The sequence below is a fragment of the Anolis carolinensis genome, chromosome 3 (assembly GCF_035594765.1).
Source record: "Anolis carolinensis isolate JA03-04 chromosome 3, rAnoCar3.1.pri, whole genome shotgun sequence".
Taxonomy (NCBI): domain Eukaryota; kingdom Metazoa; phylum Chordata; class Lepidosauria; order Squamata; family Dactyloidae; genus Anolis; species Anolis carolinensis.
In genome coordinates this window covers 81226837-81252179 of record NC_085843.1, presented here as the reverse complement: position 1 = coordinate 81252179, position 25343 = coordinate 81226837, and the positions used below count along the sequence as shown (strand labels likewise).

The 25343-nt window shown below is 44.9% G+C and overlaps 1 protein-coding gene across 1 annotated transcript; it reads right to left on the bottom strand.

The window, feature by feature from the left end:
* Positions 1–359: 359 nt before the first annotated feature.
* Positions 360–23381, bottom strand: LOC103278366 (prolow-density lipoprotein receptor-related protein 1). The gene is made up of 7 exons (XM_062976965.1): positions 23343–23381; positions 12461–12659; positions 11328–11462; positions 10231–10314; positions 3946–4061; positions 1951–2149; positions 360–753 (listed from the first exon to the last, which is right to left on the bottom strand). The coding sequence occupies exons 1-7, from the start codon at positions 23379–23381 to the stop codon at positions 557–559; spliced, it is 969 nt and encodes a 322-aa protein (XP_062833035.1). The 3' UTR covers positions 360–556.
* Positions 23382–25343: the final 1962 nt, after the last annotated feature.

The following is a 25343-nucleotide window of genomic DNA, read 5'->3' as shown; positions in this document are numbered from 1 at the left end:
ACAGAGGAAACTGTAGTCAAAGCCTTTTAAAGAGGAGCAATACTGCAAATTTTTGTTATGCTCAAAGCTTGATTACCAAGTGTAAGGATTTGTGTCAACAAGTGTTACAGTAACTGCTACTATTTATACTGTAGAACTACAGTGAAGAACAGAAAATACATTATTTTATACACACTCTGTGCTGAGGCTTATCTGTGTGTGAAGTAAAGAGTTCAGGTCAATATTCAATTATATGCAAAATAAGGTTAAGTGTGACATTGTGAAATGTTTGAAAATAATTTAGTATGTCATTCTGAAGTCTGTTCTGAAGATTCTAATTAATTTCTTTTAGTGAAATACTCTTTTGATGCAAAATCAGATTATGTTTCATTAAATTTTATAATGTTCTCTTAAGCAACAAGGGGTATTCCAGTGAATCATATCCATTTTCTTTCCTATTGAAATATAATCTGTAGTTTTATTGATGCTCATCTCTAATCCTTGTTATTTGCATTCTAATAACTATACAATGTTCAATGAAAAATGGTTCAGCATTTGAAAGCAATGGAAATGGTGGTTATAAGTTTCTATATGTAAAGTTTCCTGTGAATCCTTGTGGTTCACTACTGTATTTGCCAGTCCTATTTTTCATATAAAGCCATGCTGAGATTATTAACAGGATAGCTATTAAGGCAATGCAAAACAGCACAGCAAGGACAATTACTCCTGTTTTCCAGGTTGAATCTTCTTCCAGTGGTTGTGATGTTGGAATTGCTGAAAGTATATTTTGAAAAAATTAACCAAGTCTTAAGTAGCAATAAATACAGAAACATTTTGGAACATAAAATTAAAGTGGATGAGGGTCTTCTTCACATGCACTGTTGGAATCATTGTGTATCACCGCAAATTCTGGCGATTCCGGCAGCACCCACCCAGAGAGCATGGGAACCTGTTGCCCTGTGCCCCGCTCCACCCCTGCTTTCCCTCTGCCTCATTACCCAAGGGGAAGCCTTCTTGAGCTGGCTCTACCCATCTTTCTTAATGGAAAGACAAGGAGCCTCCTGTCGACCACCGCTAGCAATTATGCAGCAGTGGCAGGATGTTTGTGGCAATTTAGCCATGGAGACACCGTAGAGAAATCTCTGGGGTGTGATGGGAGCTATTGGGCTCCATGGCTGAACTACTTTTGGCCGTTGCCACCGCCAAAAAATAGGTAAGTATGAAGAGGTCCCAAGTAAGCTGATCCCTCCCATGTCCTCCAACGTCGTTGAAAATTTGCTCAATAAGCATTGAAGCAGTCAAATAATGAGAACGGACCTGAAATGAGCCAATCATATCAAAACATAATGCAAACCTATGCTTCCTTAACTAGAAACAAGCTCCATCCAACTCAGTGGTGCTTACTATTAAGGTTTTGTGTCCATTAATCAAAAGCCCTGGACTCAATTCAGAGGAAAGGCTGGTTGTTTTCATGATGCATAGCTACTTCTGGTGAGTATCTCAGGGTTTTTTTTGGTGCTGGGGAATGAGGTGGATTGTGGCCATATCACTGCCACTCCTAGCCAGCCATAGTGCTCTGTGTTAGCTCCTGGCCATAGTGGGTGATTTTGCTGACATCAGTGCAGGAAAAGGAAGGGAGCCTTTCCTCCTCTTTCTTTCTAATCACATGGGCACTTGATTCAGACATATCCTAAAGATACAATTTGAACCCAGAGTTTTCAGATGTCATGCTCAAGATAAAATCCAAGTCTGATGTTAAGGTAGCCATGGCCATGAAGGCCGTAGGTAGTGAGAACTACACTCCAACAACATATCCAAAAGGTATCATTTTCAGAAGGCTGGATTATTATTTGCTGTATTAGGATCCTTTTCAGCTATCAAGAGTTACCATATCCATTTAAGAACATTTCAGATTGCACACATATGTTACAGGCAGGAAAAAAAGACAAGAAAACTTTTGCCACTACTTACCTTCAACTGTTACTTTTGTTTGGTTATCAAGCATATCTCTCACAACTTCTGTTAAATTTGCTACAAATATTCTTTCATCAATGGTGTGTTTTCCTTGCCACAGAAATGTGAAGTATGCAATTACACTTCCAGGTCGGAATCCAAACATCAAAACATCAAAGGTGTCCTCTCCAAGCTTCATTTTCATTCCTTCCATTACCTGAAAACATTTCAATTTGTTTGAAACTGTCAGTAAACAGAGACACAATTAATAGTTTAAATTATGAAATTCAGTTCTCACAAACTGTAATATGATAATATGACATAACTGGTCATCAGAGCCGGCCCTAGGTATTTTTCAAGTGTAGGCGAACAGAATTTTGACCCCCCCCCAAAAAAAACAATCACTGAAAAATAAAAGTGTTGGATAAGCGAAAATGTTTGATAGTAAGGAGGGATTAAGGAAACGCCTATTAAACATCAAATTACATTAAGATTTTACAAATTAAGCACTAAAACATCATGTTTTACAACAAATCAACAGAAAAAGCAGTTCAATACCTTGCAGAGGCAGGGCGCAAGAGACAGGAGTTGCCTCGATGGCGCCCCCAACAAGATGGCGCCACAGGCAAATGCCTAGTTGGCCTGGTGGTTGAACCGCCTCTGCTGGTCATGTTATACCAAACCATAAAGTCATAGAATTGAAAACTCCCTGCCATGCCAGAATACACAGTCAAAATGCTCCCGATAAATAATGTCTGTTTAAAAATCACCAAGGAGGAGACTACCAGTGATTGCAAAGGAAAGTCAAATAAGACAAGTAAGAAGAGAATGAGGAAGACAGAATTCTAAATGTCCTTTCCTAAATTTCATATCAAGAACTAGTCTGCTGCAGTTGTTTGGGCATTAGATTACACCATGTAACAAAATTTGAAAAAGAAATTCAGTTCCTGATTTGAAAGTGTTGTTTCCTGTTTAATTGTACAGTACTTACTTTGAAAGTACAGTAGAGTCTCACTTATCCAACATAAACAGGCCATCAGAATGTTGGATAAGCGAATAAGTTGGATAATAAGGAGGGATTAAGGAAAAGCTTATTAAACATCAAATTAGGTTATGATTTTACAAATTAAGCACCAAAACATCATGTTATACAACAAATTTGACAGAAAAAGTAGTTCAATACGCAGTAATGCTATGTAGTAATTACTGTATTTACGAATTTAGCACCAAAATATGACGATGTATTGAAAACATTGACTTCAAAAATGCGTTGGATAATCCAGAATGTTGGATAAATGAGTGTTGGATAAGTGAGACTCTACTGTAGTTGTTATACTCAAGAAACTTCATTTTTGTGGTTGAGGATAATGCTGTTGGACACACTTTTTAACCCTGGGGCCACATTGTGGGCCCAGCCGTGTGGGGGCAGGGCTGCCCATGAGGGGATGGGCCCGGGTCATCCTTAGGCCATCCTCCCTTATCCTTATGCCCTCAACAGTTGCCCACCCCTGGTTTAAAAAAGGATATATGGAGCCAGCATAACATAGTGATTTCAGCATTGGACTATGGCTTGGAGAACATGGTTTGAATCCTTGTTTGACCATAAAAACCTACTAAATGACCCTGAGAAGTCATATTCTTAACTTCGCAAAATGCCATGATAGGATCATTTTGGGATTGCCATAAGCAAGGAGCAACTTGAAGGCACAACAACAATAAGAGGATATCTTCCGTTTGTTCTGACATGTTCATTACACAGTGATCAACTGGGAAGCCTTCAGGAAGCGCATGCATACAAAGCAATTCATTCCCCAGTTTATATGCCCTGCAAAATGAGACAAAAAGCTCTTTGGATGCTAGAGGAAATATATTGTGACTAGAAGTACACATGCTTCATGAATCTGTACAATGTACAGATTTTATTCACTAGAATGATAATTAAAACACTATATAAAGAACACTCAATAATGTTTCAATACTTTTTCTTTTTATCTGAGATTTAAAGTAACGCACAGTGTTTCTGATTCTGTCAGTCAGATTCTTATAGATCTCATTTTCAGAGTCATAAAGGTCAGGAGATACAAATTTCCATGTTTTGAATGAAATGTTGCAAGCAAATGCTTGTTTACCTGAAAAGAAATGTAGAAACTATGATCAATTATTTTTAGTATGTTCTGCAATACATATTACCTCAGTTCTAAGTAAGATTATACTGGCCAACATTTTAGTGTCTCAAATGTTAGACCCATTTCTGGGTATATTTGACCTGTTTACTCAAAAAAACAACACCCATCAGCTCTAGTTTTTGAGATACAGAATGTATGCCATTTACCAGTCACCACCTGCTTGATCATAGAAAATAACGACCATATCTAAGAAATTAGAGCTGAATGAAATGAAATTTTCGGAATCAGTGTCCCAAATAACCCCAGGAACAGGCCTAAAAACAAGACACTAAGATTCATTTTGATTAGTCTTATCTTATAGAATCATAGAATCATAGAATAGTAGAGTTGGAAGAGACCTCAAGGGCCATCTAGTCCAACCCCCCGCTAAGAAGCAGGAAATCGCATTCAAAGCACCCCCGACAGATGGCCATCCAGCCTCTGCTTAAAAGCTTCCAAAGAAGGTGCCTCCACCACATTCCGGGGGAGAGAGTTCCACTGCCGAACAGCCCTCACAGTGAGGAAGTTCTTCCTGATGTTCAGGTGGAATCTCCTTTCCTGTAGTTTGAAGCCATTGTTCCGTGTCCTAGTCTGCAGGGCAGCAGAAAATAAGCTTGCTCCCTCCTCCCTATGACTTCCCCTCACATATTTGTACATGGCTATCATGTCTCCTCTCAGCCTTCTCTTCTGCAGGCTAAACATGCCCAGCTCTTTAAGCCTCTCCTCATAGGGCTTGTTCTCCAGACCCTTAATCATTTTAGTTGCCCTCCTCTGGACGCTTTCCAGCTTGTCAGCATCTCCCTTCATCTGCGGTGCCCAAAACTGGACACAGTATTCCAGGTGTGGTCTGACCAAGGCAGAATAGAGGGGGAGCACGACTTCCCTGGATCTAGACGTTATTCCCCTATTGATGCAGGCCAAAATCCCATTGGCTTTTTTAGCTGCCGCATCACATTGTAGGCTCATGTTTAACTTGTTGTCCACGAGGACTCCAAGATCTTTTTCGCACACACTGCTGTCAAGCCAGGCGTCCCCCATTCTGTATCTTTGATTTCCATTTTTCCTGCCGAAGTGAAGTATTTTGCATTTGTCCCTGTTGAACTTCATTTTGTTAGTTTCGGCCCATCTCTCTAGTCTGTCAAGATCGTTTTGAATTCTGCTCCTGTCTTCTGGAGTGTTAGCTATCCCTCCGAGTTTGGTGTCATCTGCAAACTTGATGATCGTGCCTTCTAACCCTTCGTCTAAGTCGTTAATAAAGATGTTGAACAGAACCGGGCCCAGGACGGAGCCCTGCGGCACTCCACTTGTCACTTCTTTCCATGATGAAGACGACGCATTGGTGAGCACCCTTTGGGTTCGTTCGCTTAGCCAATTACAGATCCACCTAACCGTAGTTTTGTCTAGCCCACATTTTACTAGTTTGTTTGCCAGAAGGTCGTGGGGGACTTTGTCGAAGGCCTTACTGAAATCTAGATATGCTACATCCACGGCATTCCCTGTATCGACCCAACTCGTAACTCTATCGAAAAAAGAGATCAGATTAGTCTGGCATGACTTGTTTTTGGTAAATCCGTGTTGACTATTAGCAATGACCGCATTTGTTTCTAAGTGTTTGCAGACCACTTCCTTAATGATCTTTTCCAGAATCTTGCCTGGTATTGATGTGAGGCTGACCGGACGGTAATTGTTTGGGTCGTTCTTTTTTCCCTTCTTGAAGATAGGGACCACATTCGCCCTCCTCCAATCTGCTGGGACTTCTCCTGTTCTCCAAGAACTCTCGAAGATAATTGCCAGTGGTTCTGAAATAACTTCCGCTAGTTCCTTCAGTACTCTTGGGTGTAGCTGATCTGGCCCTGGGGACTTGAATTCGTTTAGAGTGGCCAGGTGTTCCTGGACAACTTGTTTCCCTATTTGGGGTTGGATTTCCCCCAATCCTTCGTCCATTCCATGTTGCTGAGGTTGAAGATGGCTTTCTTTTTGTGAGAAGACCGAGGCAAAGAAGGCATTAAGCAGTTCTGCCTTTTCCCTATCCCCTGTCACCATCACCCCATCTACTCCTTGCAGTGGCCCTATCGCCTCCTTTTTCTTCCTTTTTCTACCAACATAAGCAAAAAAACCTTTTTTGTTGTTTTTTATGTCCCTGGCAAGCCTGAGCTCATTTTGCGCTTTAGCCTTGCGAACCTTTTCCCTACAGGAGTTGGCTATACGTTTGAATTCTTCTTTGGTGATTTCTCCCCTTTTCCACTTCTTGTGCATGTCACTTTTGAGCTTTAGCTCAGTTAGAAGTTCTTTGGACATCCATTCTGGCTTCTTTGCACTTGTCTTATTTTTCTTCTTTGTTGGCACTGTTTGCATTTGCGCCTTGAGTATTTCACTTTTGAAAAACTCCCATCCATGCTTAACTCCCTTGTTTTTTAATATCGGCGTCCATGGAATGCCGCTCAGTAATTCCTTCATTTTTTGGAAGTCAGCTCTCTTAAAGTCCAGAATGCGTGTTTGACTTGTCTTAGTTTCAGCATTCCTTTGTATTGCAAACTGCAGGAGCACATGGTCACTTGCCCCTAAGGATCCAACCACTTCAACTGTATTGATCAGGTCTTCCACATTTGTTAAGATTAGATCAAGAGTTGCTGATCCCCTTGTTGCCTCTTCTACCTTCTGGACCATAAAATTATCTGCAAGGCAAGTGAGGAATTTGTTGGACTTTGTACTCTTGGCTGAGTTTGTTTTCCAGCAGATATCGGGATAATTGAAATCGCCCATGACTACTATATCTCTTCTTTGTGCCTGTTTGGTCAGCTGTTGACAGAAGGCTTCATCAAGTCCTTCATCCTGACTCGGAGGTCTGTAGTAGACACCCACGACAAGATCTTTTTGAGTCCCGGTTCCCTTGATTCTTATCCAGATGCTTTCAAGCTGGTTTCCCGGATTACAGTCTTGCATTTCTTCTGCAACGTAACTGTTTTTGACATATAAAGCTACTCCCCCTCCTCTCCCCTTTGTTCTATTTCTGTGAAAGAGGTTATAGCCCTCAATGGTTAAATTCCAGTGATGGGAGTCATCCCACCAGGTTTCAGTGATGCCTATGACATTGTATGTGTGGTGCTGTGCTAGGAGTTGGAGTTCGTCTTGCTTATTTCCCATGCTCTGAGCATTAGTGTAAAGACATGTAAGCCCCTGTGACCTCCCCTCGAACTGTTTATTTGGGATTATTGTGCTCTCTGTACTTGGTCCTTGCTGTGTTTGTGCAGCCCTCCTTTTAGCCTTTCGGCGGTTCCCTGTGGTCGTGGGTAATATAGTGTTCGCCAGGCTGTTGTTCCCCTCCCCCAGTGGATTTAGTTTAAAGTGCGCCTGATGAGGTTTGTGAGTCTGTGTGCAAAAAGATGTTTTCCTACTTGTGTGAGATGCACCCCATCGCTTGCCAGTAGTCCATCCTCTTGGAAGAGTAGACCATGGTCAAGGAAGCCAAAATGCTCCTCTTGACACCATTTTCTGAGCCAGTTATTGACCTGTACTATTTTTCCGGCCCTTGTAGAGCCATGTCCTACAACGGGGAGGAGGGATGAAAAGATCACATGTACATTATACAGTTTTAGCTTTGTTCCCAGAGCTCGAAAATCATTTGTGATCTTTTGAAAAGTATGCCTAGCGGTGTCATTGGTACCTACATGAATCAACATAAGGTGGGGAGGGTGATGGGGCTTTAGGAGCCTGCTGAGCCTCTGAGTGATATGGTGTATTTTTGCCCCCGGGAGGCAGCATGTTTCTCGAGCCATCCCATCCGGTCTGGAAATGATGGCTTCCGTTCCTCTAAGGAGGGAGTCACCTACTACCAAGACCTGTTTCCTTTGAGGATTGACAGGGTCCCTTTTGTGCAAGACAGTGTGTATGTCCCCTGAAGAGTGTTCCTGTTGAAGTGAATCATGTAGGTGTAAAGTGTTGTCCTCCTCCTCAACATCCCCAGTGCATTCATCAATGACAATCCATTGAGATACATCCGAGAGCCCATTATCTTAGTGTTATCTTACAAGAGCAAAATTTTTATATTCCTATTTTTTATAAGCAAAACTTTCAGAAGAAAAATTACCAAGTAAAATATTTAACTGACACATGTGTCAATACGTTTTGGTACCTTATTCACAGTCATATACTTAGAAATGTTCATGTGCTCAATGAAACATGACCTTAAATATTTACACTAAGTTTCAAGCAAGTAGTGAAGAAAGTGGTCTCATACAATCATAGAATCATAGAGTTGGAAGAGATCACATGGGCTATCCAACTCCCTGCCATGCAGGAAACGTATAATTAAAGGACCCCTGACAGATGGCCATCCAGTCTCTGTTTAAAAGCCTCCAAAGAAGGGGCTTCCACCACACTCTGAGGCAGACAGTTCCACCGTTGAACAGCTCATGTGGTCAAGATGTTCTTCCTAATGTTCAATAATAATAATAATAATAATAATAATAATAATAATAATAATACTTTATTCTTATATCCCACCCCATCTTCCCTAGGGGACTCAGGGTGGCTTACAAGGGGACCACACCCAACAGTATAATAAAATACAACAGTAAAAACAGATTCGAACACAACAATAAATACATCATAATAAAACATACAGCTACAACAATTTAAAACAATTAAAAAAAACAAGTGGAATCTCCTTTCCTGTAATTTGAACCCATTGCTCAGAGTCCTAGTTTCCGGAGCAGCAGAAGACAAGCCTACTTCTTCTTCTTTCACATATTTATACATGGCTATCATGTCTCCTCTCAACCTTCTCTTCTGCAGGCTAAAGATACCCAGCTCTTTAAGATGCTCCTCATAGGGCATGGTCTCCAGACCTTTGATCATTTTAGTTGAGCTCCTCTGGACACCTTTCAGCTTTTCAATATCTTTTCTAATCTATGGTGCCCACAACTGGACACAGTATTCCAGGTGAGGTCTGACCAAAGCAAAATAGAGAGGCACCATGACTTTCCTCCATCTAGATACTATACTCCTTTTGATGCAGCCCAAATTCCCATTGGCATTTTTAGCTGCTGCATCACATTGTTGGCTCATGTTCACCTTGTTGTCTAATAATAATAATAATAATAATAATAATAATAATAATAATAATAATAATACTTTATTTGCAGCCCGCCCTATCTCCCCAGGAGGGCTCAGGGTGGCTCCCAACATAATAAAGGCAAACATTCAATGCCGATATAAAACAAGAAAAAACATAAAAGCACACAATACAGTACAATACATTATATAATGAATTAAAACAAGTAATTTAAATAATTATCATTAAATAAACATCATTTAAACCATTAAAACTCAGCTAAAGTAGAGTACCCAATCTGTTTCCTTTCTGTTCCATTTGTCAGTGTTGCAAGCTCTATTCCTCCTCCTCGTTATATGTTTGAGAGCATAGGAATGTATTTAATTGCTTTTTAAAAGCCAGGAAGGCGGGGGCCGCTGGGGAGGGCATTCCAAAATCAGGGGGCGACCATCTAGAAGCCCCACTTTCTAGTTCCCATCAGCCGTGCTTGAGACGGGGATGGGACTGAGAGCAGGGCTTTTTCTGCCAATCGAAGAGCCCGGGTAGGTTTGTACAAGGAGATGTGGTTTTCTAGATAGGCTGGGCCTGAACCATTTAGGGCTTTATAAATAATGACCAGCACTTTGTATTTAGCCCGGAAGCAGACCAGCCGCCAGTGGAGCTGCTGTAACATGGGAGTTGTCCACTCCCTGTATGGCACTCCGGTTACTAACCTGGTTGCCGATCTCTGAACTAGTTGAAGTACTAAGACTCCAAGATCTTTTTCATTTGGACTGTTTTGCTGTGCAGATGGTTACATAGGATTTCCTAGAACCAGTTTAAGGCACAAACCAAGAACACTTATACACATTAAGGACTTTATTTTGTTTGGTTTTCTGGCGTTTGTTTGAACTGCATTAAACGATCAGTGAAGATGGGGCCTTCATTAAGCAATACATTTTAAATAGAAATTGCCACAAGAACATCCAATGTCTACAGAAAGTCAAACGAAAGAAGTTATTTAGCTAATGTTAATCATTTTCCAAACTGATCTTTTAGTGACTATGACAGTGAGGTTCATAACAAATATTTACAACATACTTGAACAGATGAAAGCACGTTGTGACTGGAAGCATTTAGTGGACTGTGAACACAGGTTGGGTGTGTTGAAACACAAGATGGGATCTATAAAATAAACATCACATTAAATTAACTAGTCAACATGCAAAAGCGATAAATCTACCTACTTTTATGTGTTAAACTTTAAATATGTGTTCTGTCTAGTACAAAAAAACCCCCTCAATCTCATATAATTTCATATTCATGATATTTTAATTTAGGCATGTTCATCCAATGATAAATGTTCTGACTCTTCTTGTTCCTTCCTCACTTTACAAATAAAGGAATATAATCGTTCCCTTAAGCTAATTAATTCATGAAACAGAAGGAAAAAAGAGTGGCAGTATAGGAGGAGATTACACCTAGTACTGCCTCTCCCTCCATGGCCAGGGCAGAGGCAGTTGAGCCTTGCATCAGCTTCTGGGTCTAGGCATGACAGAGCTGGATCTCTTGCTTCTGGTCTACTTTGAAGGCCAGGGCAGTGGCAGCTGGGATGAAGCAAGGATGTTTCATCTTTGAGCCTAGACATGATGGAGCTGTGTTTGCCTCCTCTCTTCTTCCATAGAATCATAGAATCGTAGAGTTGGAAGAGACCTCACGGGCCATCCAGTCCAACCCCCTGCAAGCAGGAAAATCTCATTCAAAGTACCCCCGACAGATGGCCATCCAGCCTCTGCTTAAAAGCCTCCAAAGAAGGAGCCTCCACCACAGTATGGGCCAGAGAGTTCCACTGCCGAACAGCTCTCACAGTCAGGAAGTTCTTCCTGATGTTCAGGTGGAATCTCCTTTCCTGTAGTTTGAAGCCATTGTTCCGTGTCCTAGTCTCCAGGGCAGCATGGTCCTAGACAGTTTGCAATCAAAACTGAATTGCTGCAGTCAAATCGGATTTATTAAACTTAGGCCCCATCTACACTGCCATATAATACAGTATTGAACTGCATTATATGGCAGTGTAGACACAGTTCAATGCAAGATGAAACTACATTAAATAGCAGTGTAGATGGGGTCTCACAGAGAAAACACCAGTATTACAAAATAGTTGTATAATTTTAATGGCCATATCAGTGGGGTGAATTTACCTTGACATTCTCGCCCAGGATTGGTAGGATTCAAATCCTTTATGCCAGGATAACATTGACACTTATAACTCCCAATTGTATTGTTGCAGGAAGCCAAATAGGAACACAAATTATTTCCTTCACATTCATTAATATCTATAAAAGAGGAAACAGTGGTTTAATAATCTGTTATATTAATCAATGAGACAGATATGGCCCCACACATATCTTGATTAAAAAAGAAAGAAATGTGAATCTTCTTAGAAGGGGGTTTCCAAAATCATAATCTGCAAGTCTAGATACGTAGACCAGTTGTTCTCAGCTATGGGTCCCCAAATCCTCACAGCTGGTAAACTGGCTGGAATTTCTGGGAGTTATGGGCCAAAACTTATGAGGACCCACAGGTTGAGAACCACTGAGATAGACCCTGCAGTCATTTGGAAAGTGTCCCCGCTTGTTACTAGATGCTGGTAATCTTTAAAGCCTTTCATTCTACTCTTAAAACATAAAGTAATTTTTCTTTCTCTCATAAGAGCACCTTAAAATACTTACTAATGAATACGTATTTCAGACAGAACTTCAAAATAAGAGAATGGGGTGTCATATATTGAGAGTGTGAAAGTTTATTAAAACTCTTAGTCAATTTTCACTGAAAGAAATAGGAGTCACACAAAGGAAGCTTTTGTAGGCTAATAAGACCAAAAGACTATAAAAAACTGAAACCAGGAATAATTTAGGGTTGTTGTGTGTTTTCTGGGCTGTATGGCCATGTTCCAGAAGCATTATCTCCTGAAGTTTTCCCCACATCTATGGCAGGCATTCTTAGAGGACAATTTACCTCACAACCTCTGATGAGGCCTGCCATAGATGTGGGCAAAAGTCAGGAAAAAATGTTTCTGGAACATGGCCATATAGCCCAGAAAAAACACAACAGTCCTGTGATTTTGGCCATGAAAGCATTCTAAACCCTAACCAACCCCTAACCCCTAACCGACAACACAAGAAATAATTTAGTTCCAACATCAGCATGACAGCAGAACAACTGTATTTCATCCTCATTTCTCAACTAAAGTAGTGAAGGTTAAGAATAGTACCATTTTCCCCACACTTTGCCATTTTATTTATCTCAATATTTACCTTAAATTTGTTCTTACCTTCACATTGTCTTCCTGGGACAAGAGGACTTAGATCACGAAATCCTGCCCAACACTGACATGAATATGTTTTATCTTGTGCAATGCACGAAGCATATTTAGAACAGCCATTGTAGCCTGGCTGGCAGAAGGGAACAACTGTAAAGAATGTAAATGAACAAATTAATACGCAAAGATTAAAAAGGTTAACTAAGAAATGCTTACATTATGGTCCACAAAAAATGGATGGGGAATTGAATGAGACAACGCATCTCGAACCTAAGAGGCCGAATAAGAGATTGATTACAAAACGGGCACATGAGAGCAAAATAAATATTAGCCCAGAAAAAATAAACAAGCAAGGCATTAAACAGGAGACATTCCCTAATAGGGCCAAATAGCAGTGGCCTATGGCTGCGTGAACAATAAAATGTACAATGCATGACATGTCAAAAGCTCAGAACTCCATTGATTCTTCTTCTAGGCTGGTAATACATTTATAAACATAAATTAAAATTCCAACCTGGTCTCATGATGAGTAAGTGAAGGTGAGCTGATTATAAATATAAGGGTAACTTTGTATGATCTGTAAAAAGTAACATAAGGCAGAGGGGGAGTTCAAAAGATGGAAAGGTGGTTGTGAAGAAAACAAAATAAAAATTAGCTATGGGAAAGAGCATACAGAGTCAACAGTAAGAGTCTAGAGAATATTAAGAGATGCACCAAGATGCTTTAAGAACAGAGAAGTAAATACTAGGCTTGAGCGATCCACGAAAAATTTGATTCTAAACTCGTTTCAAAAGTAGAGGGGGGTGGCGATTCGTTTCTGAAGTCATTTCCGAATTTTGCCCCCCAAAAATTTCAAAATTAACGAAAATTCGTTATTTTCAAAATTAATTCGTTAATGGCGGACGCGCATGCGCAGTGGCCCAAAATCAGCCCAAGAGGGGGGGGGAGTTAGGGGGCTCTCCTTCACTCATTTTTTCAGCTATACTGATCAAATTTGGTACAGTGGGAGAACACAATCCACCCTGCTTGTTCGCTAAATTGCAGAGCGTTTGCCCTTTCCTAAGATTTATTGCACAATTTTATAGTTCATATAAAAAAACTTTATTTACCAATTGCAAAAAATCTGTTCCTGCTTTTGAATTGTTATTTCCTGTTCAATAGGGGTTCCTTCACTGTGAAAGTCCTTCTTCTACTTGTGTAACATTGTTTCAGTGCCCGTAAATCTGTCAAAATGTTAGGGCATTGGGGGCCATTGGCCAAGAGACACATTTTGCTGCCTGCCACAATGCGCAATGACTTTCCCCAGGCATCCATATTGGAGGCCATTATGCCACAGTGGTCAAGCCCCTCCCCCTCCCAAGAAATGTAAGATTTGTGCGACGTTGGTTTGATTTATTGCCTGATGGCAAAATGGGGGCTTGGATCCCACTCCCCTGGGGAGCCGGCCACCGTGGGCTGTCTCCCACCCCCGCCCCTTTCCCCAAAGCAGCAGGGCGTGGGCTTAAACTGTGGAAATAGACATGGGGGCATGGATCCCACACCCCTGACCCTTTCCCTAAAGCAGTAGGGCGGGGGCTTAGCTGCAGAGATACACATGAGGGTTTGGATCCATTAAAAGCACTGGCAAGGGGAGTGGGAAAAATTGGAGCAAAAAGAAAGAAAAAATCAACGTGGTGATCCGAACCGCAATGTCCAAGATGGAGAAAAAAGCAGAAAGAAAAAATCCCCGTGGGGATCCGAACCCCAATGTCTATCTCAGCAGCAAAGACCCCACGCTGCGCCGGCCACAGTTGGCCAGCATGCATCCCCTAGAGAGAGAGAGAGAGAGAGAAACAGAGGACCCCACCCCAAAGGAAGGATCTGGGAAAAATTGCCCAAATATGAACGGAAGGACAGCCGCGAGAGAAGAGAGATGCGGTGCATCGTGGGAAACTCGACCACGTAGGCCGAGAGGCAGCAAAAAGAAAAGAAAAGAAAGAAAAAAGCCACAGGCAGCAAAGACCACACGTTGAGCCGGGCCGGCCACAGTTGGCCAGCATGCATCCCCTAGAGAGAGAGAGAGAAAAACAGGGGACCCCGGCCCAAAGGAAGGATCTTGGAAAAATTGCCCAAAAGTGTGCGGAGGGACAGCCACGAGAGAAGAGAGATGCGGTGCATCGTGGGAAACTCGACCACGTAGGCCGAGAGGCAGCAAAAAGAAAAGAAAAGAAAGAAAAAAGCCACAGGCAGCAAAGACCACACATTGAGCCAGGCCGGCCACAGTTGGCCGGCATGCATCCCCTAGAGAGAGAGAGAGAAAAAAAACAGAGGACCCCGCCCCAAAGGAAGGATCTGGAAAAAATTGCCCAAAAGTGTGCGGAAGGACAGCCGCGAGAGAAGAGAGATGCGGTGCATCGTGGGAAACTCGACCACGTAGGACGAGAGGCAGCAAAAAGAAAAGAAAAGAAAAGAAAGAAAAAAGCCACAGGCAGCAAAGACCACACCCTGAGCCGGCCACAGTTGGCTGGCATGCATCCCCTAGAGAGAGAGAGAGAAAAAAACAGAGGACCCCGCACCAAAGGAAGGATCTTGGAAAAATTGCCCAAAAGTGTGCGGAGGGACCGCCGAGAGAGAAGAGAGATGCGGTGCATCGTGGGAAACTCGACCACGTAGGCCAAGAGGCAGCAAAAAGAAAAGAAAAGAAAGAAAAAGGCCACAGGCAGCAAAGACCACACGTTGAGCCGGGCCGGCCACAGTTGGCCGGCATGCATCCCCTAGAGAGAGAGAGAGAGAGAAACAGAGGACCCCACCCCAAAGGAAGGATCTGGGAAAAATTGCCCAAAAGTGTGCGGAAGGACAGCTGCGAGAGAAGAGAGATGCGGTGCATCATGGGAAACTCGACCACGTAGGACGAGAGGCAGCAAAAAGAAAAGAAAAGAAAAGAAAGAAAAAAGCTGCCGGCAGCAAAGACCCCACCCTGAGCCGGCCACAGTTGGCCGGCATGCATCCCTGAGAGATCGGCCCGGCCCTCCCACAAAGTTTTCTGCTTTAGTGACCTTAGCCTCTACCCACGCCAACACCCCACCACCCAAGGGGAAGGGCGTGTTTTCTTCACGTCTGCTATTGAAATGTGGGCCCAAGCCCCTCAGACCAGGGGGGCCGGCCACCGTTGGCCGGCCCCACGCCCACACCCCACAACCCATGGGGAAGGGCGTGTTTTCTTTACGTCTGCTATTGAAATGTGGGCCCAAGCCCCTCAGACCAGGGGGGCCGGCCACCGTTGGCCGGCCCCACGCCCACACCCCACAACCCATGGGGAAGGGCGTGTTTTCTTTATGTCTGGTATTGAAATGTGGGCCCAAGCCCCTCAGACCAGGGGGGCCGGCCACCGTTGGCTGGCCCCACGCCCACACCACACAACCCATGCCACAAAGGCACACTCCCTGACAGCAAACCGTCAAGCCTCTGGATAATTCAAGCCATTTTTGTAGTCAATGATTCCAATATATCGTGATATTTTGGTGCTAAATTCATAAATACAGCAATTACAACATAACATTACTGCATATTGAACTACTTTTTCTGTCAAATTTGTTGTATAACATGAAGTTTTGGTGCTTAATTTGTAAAATCATAACCTAATTTGATGTTTAATAGGCTTTTCCTTGATCAGTCCTTATAATCCAAGATATTCGCTTATCCAAGCTTCTGCCGGCCCGTTCAGCTTGGATTAGTGAGACTCTTCTGTATTAAAGAAAATGTTGCATCAATAAGACATAAAATAAAACTGCTGTCACAGTCAGCATACAGCATTACCTGCTTAAAAAACAGTGGTGTAAAAACACGGCTCTGGTCCGAGGGCTGAATACTTCACAGAGATGAGGTAGTTTGACAGTTAAAAATCAATAAAGTGCGAAATACTCTTGGCCTGGCAACCAATTCTTCAATAGGCAACGATCCACCACACAGTCCTCGAAGGCTTTTTGGAAGAGGAAGGTTTTAAGGCTCTGATGTTAGGTTCATGTTTCTATGGAGTTGAACTAGAGGGAAGACTTGTGTGTGTCTGGTGTTATTAAAGTTCTCTAGCAGATGAGCTGGAAAGAGGGAAATGACTTCTGTTGGTATACAGTTTCAGTAAAGTTGAGGAAGTAAAATAATGAAAGATATTGTCTTTAATGGAGTAGTAATGAATCCAAAGAACAAACATAGCACAAATGTTGAGACAAAAGAAACCATGAAGACATAACTCATTGTTTTTAATAGCAATACAGAGTTTCTGAGTGGTTTGTTTCTCTACTTATGAGTCTGCGGAAGATTAGCATCACATACTGTCGACCACACCCGCTCAAGGCGATGGGACAGTGAAAGAAGACAATTTTGAGAAGTGGCGAAGGCCAAGGTGTCCCGCTTTCTGCAATGTGATTCCACCCTCATCTATCGTCCTGCCAACAAGCCAGCAAACTGAAGTTCCCACGTCACAGAACCTGCGCCCACACATCAATAGCAGCCGCAAAGGCACACGCCCTGACGGGCAAACGGCACCGTCCGCGTGCGCGGCCAGAGGGCGAGGTGACCATAAGGCGGCCGTCCCGCGGCGACAGCGTCGACCACAGCCTCTCAAGGCGAAGGGACAGTGAAAGAAGACAATTTTGAGAAGTGGCGAAGGCCGAGGTGTCCCACTTTCTGCGTTGATTCCACCCTCTTCTATCGTTCTACCAACAAACCAGCAAAAAACAGTTCCCATGCCACAGAACCGGCGGCCACACATCAATAGCAGCCGCAAAGGCACACGCCCTGACGGGCAAACGGCACCGTCCGCGTGCGCGGCCAGAGGGCTAGGGGACCCTAAGGCGGCCGTCCCGCGGCCACAACGTCGAGTACACTGCCTTTCAAGGTGATGGGACACTAGACAACCATTTTGACAAATGGTGGCAAAGGCCGAGGTGTCCCATTTTCTGCGGTGATTCCACCCTCTTCTATCGTTCTACCAACAAGCCAGCAAAAAGCAGTTCCCACGCCACAGAACCTGCGCCCACACATCAATAGCAGCCGCAAAGGCACACGCCCTGACGGTCAAACGGCACCGTCCGCATGCGCGGCCAGAGGGCGAGGGGACCCAAAGGCGGCCGTCCCGCGGCCACAGCGTCAACCACAGCCTTTCAAGGTGATGGGACACTAGACAACCATTTTGACAAATGGTGGCCAAGGCCGAGGTGTCCCACTTTCTGCGGTGATTCCACCCTCTTCTATCGTTCTACCAACAAGCCAGCAAAAAGCAGTTCCCACGCCACAGAACCTGCGCCCACACATCAATAGCAGCCGCAAAGGCACACGCCCTGACGGGCAAACGGCACCGTCCGCGTGCGCGGACAGAGGGCGCGGGGACCATTATTCGGCCGTCCCGCGGCCACTGCGTCGACCACACCCGCTCAAGCCGATGGGACAGTGAAAGATGAAAATTTAGAGAAGTGGTGGCCAAGGACGAGGTGTACTACTTAATGCGGCAAGACACAGCCACAAAGGTTCTGATGGACCGTTATCTCTGTAAAGTGAGACTCTGCCGTATTCCTTCACCAAATATGTCTTACCGAAGGATCCACATCAATTATAACAATGTTCTTTCTGTACAGGAACTGCGAGGATCTGGAGAAGACCTAACAGTCATGGCTCATTCCCGAAATATTTTTGGACAAAAAAAGGGTAGAGATTTGAATGTAATCCGTTCTGAACCCAAAGCGGAAGCATTTCCTACCTTGGCTTTTATGGACTAAGTTTCCCCAGAATATCCTTCTTCCCATCCAGAATCATTATTACAGGAGACAAAACCTATAGGAACCTCAGGGAACAGCCCCTAGAGATTGATTTACCCAAAAACGAAAGTGGGCAACGGTGTGTGATGATAAAGACGAGAACGGAAGGGAAGAGAGGAAGGAAAGCATGGTAGGATAGAGGAGAGGGTTGTTGGACATAGGCCAAAGGGGCAACCCCCCCGCCCCCCAACAGAAATAGTCAAAGTTAATCAGAAGCAGAGCTGCTTAAAGGAGGAGAACTGTTGTTCTAGGAGCCGTCGGTGTCAAAATCCAAATCGGGGAAATTCAACACGGGAAGGTTGGCCTTCAGGGAGACCAGTTTCTCAACTGTTTGAGGGTCCAGCAAGCTGCGGTGGGGCGTGACTACATCTCCCGCTAGGCTGAAGACCCTTTCGCTCTGCACGCTGGTGGGAGGACAGCTGAGGAACTGGCGGGCTACGTGCGACAGATCCGGCCACATGTGATCACGTGAAGCCCAATAGGCCAATGGATCACAAGAAATTATCTCAGGAGGCTCCTCAAAGTACCTGTTGACCGAGCATTCGGCCGAGTCTACCTTTTGAGCAGAAGCCAGCAAAGAGGAATCTTCCGAGCAGGCTAGTATGGCCACCGTCTCTGCAAAGAAAGCGTTTCCTGGTCGTGGCTGGAGATCCGTAACCCTACGGCAACCCCCTGCCGGCTCCCCGGGACTATCACTCTCGCCACTAGCGCTAGTGCTGGGGGTGGCAGGCATTTCCGGTAGAGGGGCCGCTGTGCCCGTTTCCCCCACCCTGGCAGCAAAGACCTCCCTCACAAGGTTAACTAGTTGGGCCTTCCATACGGTAAAGTCTTTTGGGCAGACGTTGTACTTTAGCCGTGGATCACACAAGGCCGCCAGCATATGGACCTTGCTGGAAAGAAGTGGCTCTAGGCGTTTCCGTACAGCAAAGGACAACCTCCTCACCACCTCCTGGGCCGGCGGTGTCAGCGGTCCAGCCAGGGAGTCCAGTGTTCGACCGGCCCCAAGCCTTTCTAGGTGCCTCCTTAGCCTCAAGACCATGGGCACTGCCTGGCTAAGAAGGGCTTTTGATTCCGAAAGGGTCTCTGTGGCATGTTTGAATGGCTTTAGGACGTCTACCAGCTGGGAGATGGTGTCCCACTCTTGCCTAGTTGGAACAAGCTTGCTAACAGGCGCAACCAATGTAAGGGAGATGCCGTGTACCGCCTTCTGCTGCTCGACCATGCTTTCGAGCATCTTATAGGTTGAATTCCACCGGGTAGAGACGTCCTGGAGCAGCTTGTGCTGCGGGAGGCCTTCAAGGCTCTGCCTGTCTCTCAGCTGCCGGGCTGCCTTGATGCTCCTGTGGAAGTAGCCCGCGATCTTTCTACAGCGCTCGATCAGCAGGGCGATGTTTGCGGTGCTGGCTGGCTGCTCTTCCGGGCTCTTTAAACCTTCCTTGACGGTATTGTGAAGCAAGTGGGCCATGCAGGTGACATTCAAAAACCCTGCACTTTCAACCGCTTTGATCATATTTTTACCAGCGTCAGTCACCATGAAGCCCCTCCTCATTTCTTCCGGCCTGCACCGCATCCACTCCCCCATCATGTTTTCCAGATAGCTGCAGATGGTCTCTGCCTTGCGATCACGATCAACTACCTCCAAAGCGAGGAGTGCCCAACAATGGGATGTATCCATACTGCCTTCCTTCTCCCACCAATGTGCCGTGAGAGAGAGGTAGGAATGGCCTCCTCCCAAGCTTGACCAAATGTCAGAGGTAAAATGGATGTGTCCTCCCATGGCGCTACGCAACATCTGGATAATGCGTTCCTTGCAGCCCTCGTACAATCCGGGAATAACTTTTCTGGAAAAGGTGTGACGGGAGGGGATTTTGTAGCGGGGGCACAGGCGTTTCATAAGGCGGACGAAGCCTTCTTGTTCAACCAGGTGGAAGGGATGGTGATCAAGGGCCATCATCTCTCCCACACTTTGGGTTATCTGCTGGGGTGTGGGTAATGTTTCCCCCGTTCTCTTCCTGGCTAAAGGAATGGCCCAATCCTCCAAGGTGGACTGTGTCTGCCTTCCACCATCTTCACCAGGAGAACTTTGTGTGCTAATGCTGCCACTGGAAGGGCTTGCAGCTCCCCCTCCTACCGATATCGAGGGATGGTGTCGCTTCATGTGAGAGCTCAACCCCGAGGTCGCAAGATGTCTCAGGTCTCTGCCTCTGCTGATATTTGCCCCACAGTGTCTACAAACTGCCTAGGTGGCACGCTGAGTGTGGACATGGAAATGGTCCCAAATATATGACCTTGGCCTCCCCACAGCCACTGTGCCGACGCCCATGGAGATAGGAGTCGTGGGCACCCTTTCAGCAGCATGAGAAAGTCTATGATTTGATGGTACTACCTCCTCTACCTCCTCCTCACTGTCAGTAGCGGGTGGAGGGGTGGGGTTATCAGGATCCTCACTATCCACCACCTGTAGTTCCAGGATGGCAACACCTGTATGTTCCATTGATCGTCCAGTTGTCTCAGCTCCAACCGACAACTGGCTCCGGGAGGAGGGCTGTGAACTTTCAGCAGTCGAACAGCCAGCTTCTTCATCAAGTCCACCCACTCCCATCATTCCGCGTTCCAGACGGATGGGACCCACCCTAACTTTTTTGGCCCCCCACAGTGTCCGGGCTGTTGCTTGACCACTAGCAGGACTTGCTCCACCAGACCCGCGTTCAGCTGAATGCTTCATGATAACGGGAGTGTTTTCAGGTAACAGAAGGGAGGAAGGTATTGTGTTACTGGGGGGAAAGATGTGTTGTTTCTTGATTGGCAATGTGTTCTGGGTCTAACTGCCGCAAACCCTTCTATTACAGTTGTTCTTATTGTTATACGTTAAAAAGGGGATACCTGTATTTTCCAGACCTTGATAGGGTTAATATAGGAGAAAGAGATTTGCAGCAAGCCCTACTTTGGCAAACCTTTTTGCCAAACTTTGCTTTTGATTCACTGCGGCCCTGGCACAGACAAAAAGCCCTACTTGAGCAGCCAAGAAGGAAAGGAAAGAGGGGGAAGCAAAATCAGGCTCCCTTTTTTCCCAAAAAGGAGGTGTTGTTCTACAAAGGACCATGGGACGTGCAAGCCTTTTGCCAAACTTTGCTTTTGAATCACTGCGGCCCTGGCATAGACAAAAAGCCCTGCTTGAGCAGCTGAGAAGGAAAGGAGGCAAAATCAGGCTCCCTTTTTCCCCAAAAAGGAGGTGTTGTTCTACAAAGGACGATGGGACGTGCAACCCTTTTGCCAAACTTTGCTTTTGATTCACTGCGACCCTGGCACAGACAAAAAGCCCTACTTGAGCAGCCGAGAAGGAAAGGAAAGAGGGGGAAGCAAAATCAGGCTCCCTTTTTTCCCAAAAAACAGGTGTTGTTCTACAAGGGACGATGGGATGTGCAACCCTTTTGCCAAACTTTGCTTTTGAATCACTGCGGCCCTGGCACAGACCAAAAGCCCTGCTTGAGCAGCTGAGAAGGAAAGGAGGCAAAATCAGGCTCCCTTTTTTCCCAAAGCAGGTGTTGTTCTACAAAGGACGATGGGACGTGCAACCCTTTTGCCAAACTTTGCTTTTGATTCACTGCGGCCCTGGCACAGACCAAAAGCCCTACTTGAGCAGCCGAGAAGGAAAGGAAAGAGGGGGAAGCAAAATCAGGCTCCCTTTTTTCCCAAAAAGGAGGTGTTGTTCTACAAAGGACGATGGGACGTGCAACCCTTTTGCCAAACTTTGCTTTTGATTCACTGCGGCCCTGGCACAGACAAAAAGCCCTACTTGAGCAGCCGAGAAGGAAAGGAAAGAGGGGGAAGCAAAATCAGGCTCCCTTTTCCCCCAAAAAGGAGGTGTTGTTCTACAAAGGACGATGGGACGTGCAACCCTTTTGCCAAACTTTGCTTTTGATTCACTGCGGCCCTGGCACAGAAAAAAAGCCCTACTTGAGCAGCCGAGAAGGAAAGGAAAGAGGGGGAAGCAAAATCAAGCTCCCTTTTTTCCCAAAAAACAGGTGTTGTTCTACAAGGGACGATGGGATGTGCAACTCTTTTGCCAAACTTTGCTTTTGAATCACTGCGGCCCTGGCACAGACCAAAAGCCCTGCTTGAGCAGCTGAGAAGGAAAGGAGGCAAAATCAGGCTCCCTTTTTTCCCAAAGCAGGTGTTGTTCTACAAAGGACGATGGGACGTGCAACCCTTTTGCCAAACTTTGCTTTTGAATCACTGCGGCCCTGGCACAGATAAAAAGCCCTGCTTGAGCAGCCGAGAAGGAAAGGAAAGAGGGGGAAGCAAAATCAGGCTCCCTTTTTTCCCAAAACCCTTTTGCCAGACTTTGCTACTAGCGTTGAAAAAAGAAAAGTATCCTAATCAAAACAAAAGCCCATCCCGCCCGCAACAGGCAAAATGGCGCAGCAGAAAAATTGCAGGCCGGGTGGGAAAATGGCAAACGCCAATCTTGTGGGGAAAAAAGCCCACAGGCCCTTTGGAAAAAAAAAACAAAAACAGAAACACCCAACAGTTTCCAACCCCACCCCACCCCACCTCACCCACCCAACCTTTTCTCCCGGTCTTCTAATCTGTAGCCTAGCTCTAGCTCAGCCAAGGAAGCTGTGACGCAGCAATCTTGCCTGCCTGTGCCTGCGGAATCTTGCTCCCAACCCACCCTCTCTCTGCAGATCCCGAAATGAGCCACGAGGCTCCCGTGCACCGTCTTTTCATTCAGGACGTACTACCAGCCCCTCCCCCGGGTTAAACGTGCTCTCTGATTGGCCACAAGGTGGAAACAACACGCTAGGTTGCCCCAGTGCACTTAAACAAGTTTGGGTGATTTGCAAAAGCTTTTTTTCCCAACGAAAAAAAACGATGACATAAGAAAAACGGCCTGTCGCGGTTCGAAACCGCGATATCCAGACGTGTGGACAATCAAGGTCGTATATTGCTTCACAAGTAACGAAAGTAACGAATTAGTAACGGGTAACGGGGAAATCAAATTATTTGAGCAAGCCTAGTAAATACACATATGCAGGTGTATATATGAAATTCATTAATGTATTTTATGCATCATATAGTAGAGTCTGTGGAAATGACCTTACGAATTCTAAAAGGCCAAAAATAGTGATGTGATGACCCATGGGCAATGTAGTCCCATTCCTGGCACTGTGGTGCCAGATGAAGAGGAAAACTTGGGTTTTTCGCCGTTTCAGTCAGAATTGGAACTTTCCCAGCCAGATTTGGAAACCTTGCACCTGCAAGAGATTTGTCTTCCAGAAGTCTGTCAAACAAGCCCTGAGCCTAAATCTCCTACGTTTTCTCGCCATGATTTTTGTAAACAACAGAGAGGAGTCGATCAGGCGTCTCGCAGGAGTGCTAGGATAGCTGCTAAGCATTCAGCTGATTAAGCCTGCTTCCCATGGGAAACTTTAGGGAGTCATGCATCTGGACTCAGAAAATAGCTTTCGTTTCTGGTTCTCCAGAGAACTGCTCTTGGGCGGGAAAACGGGACCCTATTTAGGTGTTTTACCCACAAAGGGATCTTGCGGAGTCAATTCGTCAGCAACCGGAGTAGCGTGTGTGGACAGCTACTCCGCTTCCAAGCCTCCGTTCCTGTCGCCAAGCCTTCGTTCCCAGCTTTGTTTACTCCACGAATCCTGCCTTGCTTTCTAAGACTCAGCCTCGTCTTGTTTCCCGGATTTTGCCAAGAAATTACCACGGATCTTGTTCTTGTTCCTTGTTTCCTTGTTGCCTTGAATCAAGCCTCGTTTTCCCAAGAATCAAGTTACTTCCTAGCCTCGCTCAAGTTTCACGGACTAAAAGACCTTGTCATCTCCCCTCACTTTGCCTGGCAAAGTGAGTGTTTCGGTTATTGGATTACAACTTTGGACCTTAATATTTCATATTGGACATTGTTTCTTTGGACTAATTTTGACCTTTCCTGGAAGGTCTATTTCTGGACTATTTCATACACTTGCTTTTATTAACTTTATATATTCCTTCAATAAAGATATTAGTTAGATTCTGGCCTCTGTGTATGGTTATTGGTGCTCTGCAGCCTGGGTCGTGACAAGTGATTTGTTCTAGGAACCAAAACTGTGGCTATTACTTTGGTCCAGTTATCCTTTCTGGTGCTCAGTAATCCTGATGCATTAACTCTTCCACTTGCTGGGACCAATGGCCACTAATATACCACAAGAGACTGCTTGGGGGTGGGGGAGGGAGGTCAAATTCATGTTACATGTGCTCATATTGAGACCATTCAATTAATATAGATGTTTACATAAATATTTCCTTCTGTATTGTTGGATTTCCACTTTTGGTGGCTTGGGCTGCAGCTCATGCTGCCTATCTTACAACAGGAGGTTCAAGTGAAATGGGTGTTCTGAATATATGCAAGCAAATTTCAGCATGCCTAAAGATCACCTGTAGAACTGGCTGGAACTGGAAAGGCAATGAAGCCCTGATCCCATGTCACAGAAAAGTAAAGGTAAAGATTTCCCCCTGACCATAAGTCTAGTCGTGTCCGACTCTGGGGGTTGGTGCTTATCTCCATTTCTAAGCCAAAGAGTTGGCATTGTCCATAGACACCTCCTAGGTCATGTGGCCGGCATGACTGCATGGAGTGCCATTACCTTCCCGTCGGAGCGGTACCTATTAATCTACTCACATTTGCATGGTTTTGAACTGCTAAGTTGGCAGAAGCTGGGGCTAACACCAGGAGTTCACCCCTCTCCCCGGATCCAAACCACCAACCTTTCCGTCAGCAAGTTCAGCAGCTGAGCGGTTTAACCCGCTGCTCCACAGAAAGACCTTACCTTTTATGGAAGTTCTTGTGAGGTCTACATCCAGAGTACTGCTCTTGTTTAAGGCTTCAATTACAGCATGTTCAAACTTTTCATGTGTTACATTGCTGTCCATAACCATGTGAATGATGAAATTCACAATCAGACTGCCTTCTTGAATTCCAGTGATTGTTATATGCAATTTTTCTTTGAAAGATTTGTTTATCTGTAAAATTTGCAAGATGATGCTTAAACTCTTTGCTTTCATTCTCTGTAAGTTAACTGAATAGGATATTCAGAATAACTTATTGATCACCT

Excerpts from the sequence above, each read along its gene's own strand:
- LOC103278366 (XM_062976965.1), bottom strand. The coding sequence starts at position 23,381 with ATGGGTCATCACATCACTATTTTTGGCCTTTTAGAATTC. Across the intron at positions 12,660-23,342 it reads TTTTTGGCCTTTTAGAATTC|CATTTCTTAGTTAACCTTTT; the intron begins GTAAGGTCATTT and ends CCATAATGTAAG. Across the intron at positions 4,062-10,230 it reads ACGTGCTTTCATCTGTTCAA|GTAAACAAGCATTTGCTTGC; the intron begins GTATGTTGTAAA and ends ATTTCTTTTCAG.